Raw genomic sequence first — 10,396 nt, 5'->3', positions numbered from 1 at the left:
AAAAAATTATTCCGCTTTTCTCTTTGTCTGTTTTCCCATACTCCACAAGTGTTCAAAACCAAACAAGTGAGAAGCTATCATTCACGAGTTTTAAACTCTACAGTTATATATTCAAAGAAATAAATTATACTTTCTATTTGCTTTTAAATTTTAATGTCATCCTAATTCGAGCAATTTTACGTCTTCAGATATATATACGTTTGTTTCGTACTTCTACATGCAACTGTGGTTGTGAAGAACTCTTCCACTAAAAAAGTTATTAAACTCATGCAATTATAAATTCTTAAATCAGTTATTAAAGTCTTGAATGTTAAATAAATTAATAATTATAATAAATTAAGGTTCTTCTTAACTTTCTCCCAACAACTTGAAATTTTTCAAAGTGTGTTGTTTCTGATGTAGTTTTGCATGCTGATGACGAAAATCGCATTCATTTTTTTCTGGAAATCATTAATAATATTAATAATAACAATAAATAAATGAACTGAAATGAAATAAATGAAATATTTCTGGTTAATATTTCAAATTTATTAATAATAGTGATATCACGGCTCGTCTGTCCTTTAAGTTCTGAGTTCAAATTCCGCCGAGGTTGACTTTGCCTTTCATTCTTTCGGGGTCGATAAATTAAGTACCATTTGCGTACTAGGATCGTTCTAATCGACTGGACCCCCTACCCCAAAATTTCGGGCCTTGTGCCTAGAATAGAAAACAAGTGATTCGTGACTAACGTAGTTACCTCCCTTCCACAATTAATTCCTTCTTTGATTTTCGTTTTGTTTTGAAATTCTCAGACGAACCCCTGATCGGAACTTTTCTGCCTCTATGTGTGGTAGACGCGTAGTAGTAACTGGAGCTGGACTTGTGTCCTGCTTAGGAAGTGATGTCAAAAAAGTATGGCAACGTTTATTAGCTGGCGACTCTGGAATATCTTGTTTGAAGGACAAAGCATATCAAAACATTCCGTGTCGCATCGCTGGGATCGTTCCCCGATCGGCACAAAACGATGATTCGTCTGACATTGTAAACATCGATGGCTTTGTAACACCTTCCCAGAAGAAGATCCTGTCTTTGTCTTCCATATACGCGTTGATTGCGGCCGAAAATGCCCTGAATGATTCACAATGGGAACCCAAATCCGAGATGGACCGACTACGAACTGGTGTGGCTGTCGGGGTAGGCATGGTTGACATGGAAGAAATTGTCCACAGTGGTAAGACACTCCATGAGAAAGGTTATAAAAAAGTGAGCCCCTTTTTCATACCTAAAATTCTTATTAATATGGCTGCTGGACATATAAGTATGAAACATTCCTTGCATGGTCCTAACCATTCTGTGTCGACAGCCTGCGCCACAGGATTGCATAGCATTGGTGATGCATTTAGACTAATCAAATACAATTCTGCTGATGTAATGTTAGCAGGAGGTGTCGATGCCGCTGTCAATCCGCTTGCAATAGCAGGCTTTGCTAAAATTCGAGCGTTGAGCACAAATTTCAACGATGAACCACATAAGTCCTCGCGTCCTTTTGACCGTCAACGCGATGGGTTCGTCATGTCGGAAGGTGCGGCTTTGCTTGTTCTCGAAGAATTGGAGCATGCTAAACAAAGGAATGCTCCTATTTATGCTGAAGTACTTGGTTATGGTCTGACTGGTGAAGCAAACCACATTACTGCCCCCAGAGAAGACGGTTATGGTTCTTTCCATTGCATGAAAATGGCCATCGAAGAAGCTGGAGTTGATGTTTCAGCGATAAATTACATAAATGCACATGCAACTTCTACACCACTTGGTGACGCCGCTGAAATCCGTGCCATTCGCCGGCTTTTCGGAGACCACTGTGATAAATTGATGATATCTTCAACTAAAGGCGCTACGGGACATTTATTGGGGGGAGCAGGAAGCATAGAAGCTTTATTTACTGTTCTCAGTTTGAAGACTGGGGACATTCCACCAACAATTAATTTAGAGAATCCCGATGAAGAATTTACTGGATTAGATTTAGTTCCCATTCGCAATTCCAAACTTATTGATGATTCACGACGCTGGATTGCTCTCAGCAATTCTTTAGGCTTTGGAGGGACGACTGCGTGCGTCTGTTTTGGATCCATGCCTTTGGCTAAGTCTTAGCACAACTGCTACATTCACTGCCATACAAATATATCAAACAACTGAATTCGCTAGAAACAGCAGTCAAAATTTCTCAAAAACTCTTTCGTTAGTTATAAACATTAAAAAATCTCCATCTTGAGATATATACTTGAAAATAGACAGAATGGTCGTGGTTGGAACACCTTTTAGTAGTAAGTCTGCTGACCCATGGCTATATTGTTATATTGGACCCTCTACATATCAACAAGGAAACTGCTATGTAGTTGCCCAGCTTGTTAGAAATAGCAGCAAAATGCTTTTGAATCATACCTGATCATCTTAAAGAAAGAAGTCTGTCCCAGATATACAAACAGATGCAAGGGTCAGGACTTGAACAACATTGCTCATAAGTTTGCTCAATCAGGCCCTGCCTGGGGTTATACAACAACATTCAAACCCTCCTAAAATGAGTGTACTCAGGCAAAAATGATAAAACCTTGACATCTTGACTTTGTAAGTTGCTCTCACTGTACCAGGGGTCAGGTTTTCTCTGCCCGTTTCTTTTCCAAAGCCAAATCCAGTTTCACCCTTCTCTCCTCTTAACCCTTCAGCATTCACATTACTCCATCAAATGTAATCCCTATTCTTATTGTTTTGAATTAATCATGCATTGTCACAGATTTGAGATTTCAGTGATGAGATTGTTTATTTTTAGAATGACATTGTGTAGGGTTGGTGTGAGAGGCTGGATCTGGCCAATTTGAACATAAGACAGGTGAAATATTTGGGCCAGATATGACTAGTTTAAACACTAAAGGGTTAAACTTCAGTCTACCTGTGAAAACAAAGATGTTATTGATAATCAAAGAAATTCTTTTAACCATATTGGGTCCAATGATCATTTGGCAAATTGTGGATTCTGACTGTCATTAACAAATCACTAACCAACTAGTTTACTTTGCTGTGCCAGAACATTCTATGACCCCCCCCCCCCCACTTTTTTTTTTGTTACCAACTAAGACCTTCTGCATTCACCCATTTGTTACCAGAATTCTGTTGAAAAACAATTTGTTTCATTTATTTTAATAACAATGAAGAATTTAGTCAACTAACTTTGGTCATTGTTAATCTGGTGTTTGGAACATAAATTAACCTGCAATTTATCGCCACGGATGGAGGAAGCAAGTTAAGGAGTGGATCGACACTTTTGAGAGAGCACGTATCCAGCATGAAGAACTTAAGCGAGCTGTGCGAAAGCGCACGGCTCGTATAGTGAATGGGGAAAGCTTGGTCTGCAATGTTTGCAGTCATGTATGCTTGTCAAGAGCAGGGCTCATTATCCACCAACGGAGCCGCAAATGCAAAATATAAGTTAGTCCTAGTGCGTACAATGTTCCTGAAAGTCAGCAATGGTCTTCCTCGGTCACGAGTGGATGGCCATCATCATATATATATATATATATATATATACTCTGTATGCATCCTTCAAAGGAAAAATGATAACCTAAGTTCTATAAGCTCATAATTAACCCCCGAAGAAGTTCTACCCCATAATAGTTAGAATCTGATACCTTTCTTAGCATTTAACCAAATGCTTGGAACTTCTGACTGAAACATATATCTAGGTTCCTTGATTTTAGTTTTTGAGTTTTACAACTTGTAATCAATTTATTTGTACTGTTATGGGTTTTAAAAGAAATTTTCATCATTTTATAACAAATAAATTATTCATACATTCATTTGTTCTCCATTTTCTTTCCTTCAATATATATATATAATTCACCATTAAAAATTCGCCATTAAAGGATTATGGTGATACTCTGCATCAACATTTTGAAGTCTTGCTCTTCGTCTGAGTGGGGGGGGGGGGGATAGAAGTTCTGTTGCTTTGATCTCTAGCTGAAGATTGCGATTACAAGAATTTAGATGGCCGAGGGGAAATAACCGCAACGGAATTGTTGAATACGTTTACAGCAGTTATTTCCCTTGCACCGTTGATGCTATTTAATTGAGAACGGTGATTTTATTGTCCAGTTTATCCACAACTTTCGTGCTTAACGTTAACTAACAATGTAGATTCTACATGGCTGACCAATCTGCATGAAACAAGAGTCAAATCTCGCGGAAAATCGTTTAAAAAATTAAAAGAATGGATTGGCAGAGTCGCTAGAACGTCAGAAGAAATATTTTGCTGTATTTTAGAAGGCAACGGATACTTTCTGAGTTCGACTCTCACTGACGTCAACTTAGCCTTTCATCCTTCCAGGATCGACATCTTCTGCCTGACTAATGGTCTCTTATGTACATGAGTTGTCTAAGAGAACATTAGTCAGGGAGAAGATGCACTTGTAGATCTGTCAGTAGAGTGGGTCTATTAACCGGATTCTATAGTATTAAGTATGCATCATGGCTGGTCTTACCAATCGGTTTTGTACAAAAAATACAATGGAGTGTTAGGTAACAAACCAATTATATAGATATGCTCATTTGATGAGTTCCTTATTTTGTCGATCCTGGAAGGATGAAAGGCTACGTTGACGTCAGTGGGAGTCGAACTCAGAAAGTATCCGTTGCTTTCTACAGCAAAATATTTCTTCTGACGTTCTAGCGACTCTGCCAATCCATTCTTTTAATTTTTAAAACGATTTTCCGCGAGATTTGACTCTTGTTTCATGCAGATTGGTCAGCCATGTAGAATCTACATTGTTAGTTAACGTTAAGCACGAAAGTTTTGGATGAACTGGACATTGAAATCACCGTTCTCAATTAAATAGCATCAACGGTGCAAGGGAAATAACTGCTGTAAACTTATTCAACAATTCCGTTGCGGTTATTTCCCCTGGGCCATCTAAATTCTTGTAATCGCAATCTTCAGCTAGAGATCAAAGCAACAGAACTTCTATCCCCCCCCCCCCTCAGACGAAGAGCAAGACTTCGAAATGTTGATGCAGAGTATCACCATAATCCTTTAATGGTGAATTTTTACCTATAACACTTCTCCTTATTAACGTGAGGCCAACAAAGCCTTCGTTTATCGTAGTCGCTCGACCTGCAACAATAGCAACTGAATCGCCTTTAAATCCAAACATAAATGTCTTAAATAAAGAAAGAACACCTCAGAGACAGAAGAACTAAAAAGACAAAATTAATAAAAATCGGGATGGTCACGGTTGGAGTGCTCGCGAAAATTTATCCGATCAAAGCTGATCCGGAAACTAAACAACAAAATCATTTACGTGTTCTCGATATCAGAGTGTTTGATATCATCTTTGTTCTATTACTAAAATGAATCGGTTCCTCCACCCGTTCGTCTGTCCGTCCTTTCATGAATGCGAGCTCACACGCGCACAAACACACAGTCAGGTACAAACGTCCAATAAGTTACAAAAGTGACGCAAAGGCTTCTGTAAATTTTCTGCAAAGTTGTGCACCTGAGCACTGTATCCAATAAGTTCATTATATTATGAGGTGGGATCAAGAAGTTCCTGGACTAGTCCTGTAGCATGCCAACAGATGGCAGCACGTGGTTGTGTTCGCAGTGACGTTCACGAGGCCGTGTACTGAGTGTCATTGCCGTGTTTACTTTGCAAGTTGTGAAATTTGTGTTTTTGCGATCACACGTATGCTGCAGTCTGTCATTTTGTCATGGACAGGAAGTTGGAACAAGGAGCAAAATTTTGTGTTAAACTTGGGAAGTCTGCTACAGAGACATTAAGAATGTTTTGGCAAGCTTATAGCAGTGGCGCAATGGGTCATATGCAGTGTTTCAAGTGGCACAGGCACTTCAAAACTAGAAGGACGTCCCTGGAAGATGATGAGTAATCTGGAAGACCTGCCACAAGCGTCACCCTCAGAAATGTGGTATTGTGCATCAAGAATTTGTCCCCCCCCCCCCCAGGGCCAGACTATCACCCATCTCTTCATCTATCTCTCATCTCTGCATCATCTATTCCAATCACACTTTGCTCATCACTCTGCCCACTCCATACCAAACAGCTAGATGTGGCTCCTTGGGTAAGGGTCTTCTACAATAGCTTTAGGCCAATCAAAGCCTTGTGAGTGGATTTGGTAGGCGGAAACTGAAAGAAGCCAATCACGTGTGTGTGTGTGTCTGTCTGTCTGTGTGAATCCCTAAAACTCAAGAACTACACAACTGATTTCATTCAAATTAAAGACAGATGAAATGCCGCTAAGCATTTTGCTCAGCATGCTAACGATTCTGTCAGCTCACTGTCTTAATAATAATAATAATAACAATACAAATATAAATAGTAATAAAAATAAAAATAATAGCCCTAAGTGTTGGGAAGACACTCAGCAAGATATGGAAACAAAATTACAAAAAGAAGATAAAGATAATAATAATAATAATGATAATAATAATAATAATTATGATACTAAAAACTCACATATAAAGCATGGGTTTGCACTAAAGTCCACACAACCTTTGGTGCAAAAGTCTTATCTCTGCCTATTGTATCAATCAATATCTCTATTCATATTGTCTCCTTGGTTTATTTCTCCGATACAAAGAGAATATCTTTTTTTTTGCTCTAATTATCTGCTTAATTACCTCTAATCAGTTTTATATTAACTTATAACATCGATGTTGAAAATCTGGACCTACTTTTTATTCTTTTTTTTTTTTAAAATTCAAGGGAAATCCTTTTGTTACAAAATAAAATTTAACTTTAAAAACCTAGCCACTGCCCTCAAATGAATCCTGTTGATTCTCATTGAAAACCACGAATAACAAATTAAAATATTTACATTTGACTAAAATTCTTCAAGGTGGTGCCCCAGTATGGCCCCAGTCTAATGACTGAAACAAGTAAAAGATAAAAGATAGAATAAATACTATTTTATGTATGTGTTTATGCATGTATCTGTATGTGTATGAAGCAACAGTTCAAATATTGATACAACATTCTGCTATGAAGAAGACATATTTATTGTTTCAAGCAGAACGGTTTATCATGAAGAGATGTAATGTTTTCAGTGATATTTTCAGGATAAATTTCCTGTCATCACCTCCTCTCCTCAACCGACAAAGTTATTTTGCCTGAAACGTTAAACTTAAAACTTTAAACTTTTCCTTCTTCATAATTTTTTTTCCATTTTAAACTCAATTTATTAACAAAGAGCATCATTAATTCTCTCATATTCTACTGTTTTACTAATTAACCAATAGCTGTAAGGTATTTAGATGGTTGAACAACAACCTGACTGAAACTAGGTGAAGGGTCAGTATTTTATAGGACGTCTATTTTCAGAGCATTTACCAACACAATGAGCAAGAGATCAAAGTTTCAAAATAATTACCAATACAATAAAGCACAGATCAAAAACTAATCAGATAAGATTTTCTATCACCAGCTGAGTTGATTTTATTATTTCTTTCATTTGATTTTGGAAGTATTTTGCTGGGGGGGGGGGGGGGGGGTCTTTGTTATCTCTGTGACAAAAGTATGTCAGATGTGGTATTGTTTCTTTGTGATTTTCTATGCCATTATGGTCAAAAACAACAGCAACAACAACTACAATCTCAAGATGTGCCACAACTACAATATATATATATAATATACATTTTTTTACAAGATGTTTGGTCAAAGTAAACTCTAAAATTCCAATCCAAAAGAGAAAATACACACACACACACATTTACATAACTATATACATACATACACACACATACGTCATCATCATCATCGTTTAACGTCCGCCTTCCATGCTAGCATGGGTTGGACGATTTGACTGAGGACTGGTGAAAGCAGATGGCTACACCAGGCTCCAATCTGATCTGGCAGTGTTTCTACAGCTGGATGCCCTTCCTAACGCCAACCACTCCGAGAGTGTAGTGGGTGCTTTTATGTGCCACCAGCACGAAGGCCAGTCAGGCGGTACTGGCAACCTCCACACTCAAAATGGTGTATTTTACGTGCCACCTGCACAGGAGCCAGTCCAGTGACACTGGCAATGATCTCGCTCGAATGTCTTTACACGTGCCACCGGCACAAGTGCCAGGAAGGCGACGCTGGGCACAGGTGCCATCACGATTTTGCTTGCCCCAACAGGTCTTTGCAAGCCGAGTTTAGTGTCCAATGAAGGAGACGACATTGGTATAGGTGCCAGACGTCGAATTTAGTTTGATTTCGATTTCACTTGCCTCAACAGGTCATCGCAAGCGGAGTTTAGTGTCCAATGAAGGAAAGGTACGAATAAGTGGGCTGGCAGAGGCCTTGGATTTAGGTCTCACTTGGCTTGCCTGGTCTTCTCATGCACAGCATATTTCCAAATATAATATATATATATATATATATATATATATATATATATATATATATATATATAAGTCAGTAAATAGTGGGGTTGTGTTAACCGCACGTGGAGAAATAATAGGAAAATGAAAAAAAGCCAGAATGCTGAACTGGAAGCATAATTTAATAAAGATTTTTTCTAACCGGTTTTCATTGCGAAGTAGCAAATTATCAAGAAGGAGAATGAAGATGTTTTCATTGCGAAGTAAAAAAAACATCTTCATTCTCCTTCTTGATAATTTGCTACTTCGCAATGAAAACCGGTTAGAAAAAATCTTTATTAAATTATCCTTCCCGTTCAGCATTCTGGCTTTTTTTCATTTTCCTATATATATATATATATATATATATATATATATATATATATATAATATATATATAATATATATATAACATATATAATATATATAGATAATATATATATATAACATATATGATATATACATATATATATATATATATAGCAAGTAATAATAACAATAATAATAGCAAGAGAAAGTGAATCATTGAAAGCTTAGTAATGTTTAAACATATCAAAAGTGTCAGTGATGTTTGTGATGTTTGTGAAACTCCTCAGAGGATTCATGAAAGCCATGGCTACAGAAGCAGCTGAAATGTCACCAGGAGGCCAACAGGCAAGAAATGAAATTTCTAGACATCTTTCAAAACTTTGCTCACAGTTTTGAAAGATGTGAAGAATAAATATTTATTTGACACTTTTGATTTGTTTTACATTATTTTACATTGTTTTTATATCAACTCTTTCCATGCTGGTATGGGTTGTGGGAGACTTGTTGAGATAGTTTTATTCTACAGGTGGGTAGTTAAGGTGTTCAGCTCACAATCGTAATGTCACGAGTCCATACATACACACACACACACACATACATACACAATATGTACAAACATACATACACACACATACACACACACATACACATACACACACACACATACATATATCCACATACATACATATATACACACACATACATATATACACACACATACATACACACGCATACATACATGTATACAGATACTCACATGCACAGACACATGTATGCATGCACACACAGACACCCAGAGAACCGCACTCATACACAGTGACACAGAATACGAATACTTTGTATTTCAAGTGCATTAGTGTCTTCCATATTTTCAGTAGCAAAACACGAGTGGCCGGGGCAGAACCTAACCTCAGCCTTTCCTGAAATAACTGACTTAAATTTAAAATTTGTTGAACATGTCTGAACATAAATGAAATTGTTTATCTGATGGTTACTTACACTTCCATGGAGGTGTTGTTTTGTTGACACAGCTGATATAAATTAATTAGGAATAATTAAAAAACTAGATATTACTTTTCTCAAGTTCATTTTGCTAAATGTTTCTCACAATTAGAGAAAACATTATTAAGAGATTATGTTTTACAAGTTAGGAGTTAACTGCTATTTTTACTCCATAATGCTCCTTATTATTATTATTATTATTATTATTATTATTGTTATTATTATTATTGTTATTATTATCATTATTATTATCATTATTGTTATTAATCACGGGACTAGATAATTTGCAATGAAGTTTGCTGATTTCAGGCACATCTCTGTCTCTACTCACAAAAGATATCTGTGTGTTTGCAGGTGACAGGTTGACAGGTGACAGGTTGACAGACATTTACTGTGACAAGACAATACGTTACAAAGTCTGCAGTTTCAAGTGTATATGCGCATGTGCGTGTGTGTGTGTGTGTGTGGTGTTCGCGGTTATCATTATCATTATTATCGTCGTCATCGTCATCGTGTCATCATTAACATCATCATCATTATCAATGTCATGATCATCACCATCATATCATTGGTGTCATCATAATCATCATCATCACCATCACCCTCATCATCATCATCATCATCATCAGCCCTATTGTCTGTCATCCTTTGTCGCTGTCATCATTGTCGTTCTAACATCCTCTTTTCCATACTTGC

The 10,396-nt window shown here is 37.1% G+C and overlaps 1 protein-coding gene across 1 annotated transcript; it reads left to right on the top strand.

Annotated features, from left to right (window-relative positions):
• The first annotated feature begins 541 nt into the window (after positions 1-541).
• Positions 542-3,830, top strand: LOC106870518 (3-oxoacyl-[acyl-carrier-protein] synthase, mitochondrial). Its single transcript, XM_014916633.3, has one exon. The coding sequence runs from the start codon at positions 826-828 to the stop codon at positions 2,128-2,130; it is 1,305 nt and encodes a 434-aa protein (XP_014772119.2). The 5' UTR covers positions 542-825; the 3' UTR covers positions 2,131-3,830.
• Positions 3,831-10,396: the final 6,566 nt, after the last annotated feature.

Source organism: Octopus bimaculoides, chromosome 27 (genome assembly GCF_046866305.1).
Source record: "Octopus bimaculoides isolate indiv1 chromosome 27, ASM4686630v1, whole genome shotgun sequence".
Taxonomy (NCBI): domain Eukaryota; kingdom Metazoa; phylum Mollusca; class Cephalopoda; order Octopoda; family Octopodidae; genus Octopus; species Octopus bimaculoides.
This window is presented reverse-complemented; position numbering and strand designations above follow the sequence as displayed.

Bases quoted from the DNA above. Each gene is read 5' to 3' on its own strand.
- LOC106870518 (XM_014916633.3), top strand. From the start codon at position 826: ATGTGTGGTAGACGCGTAGTAGTAACTGGAGCTGGACTTGTGTCCTGC.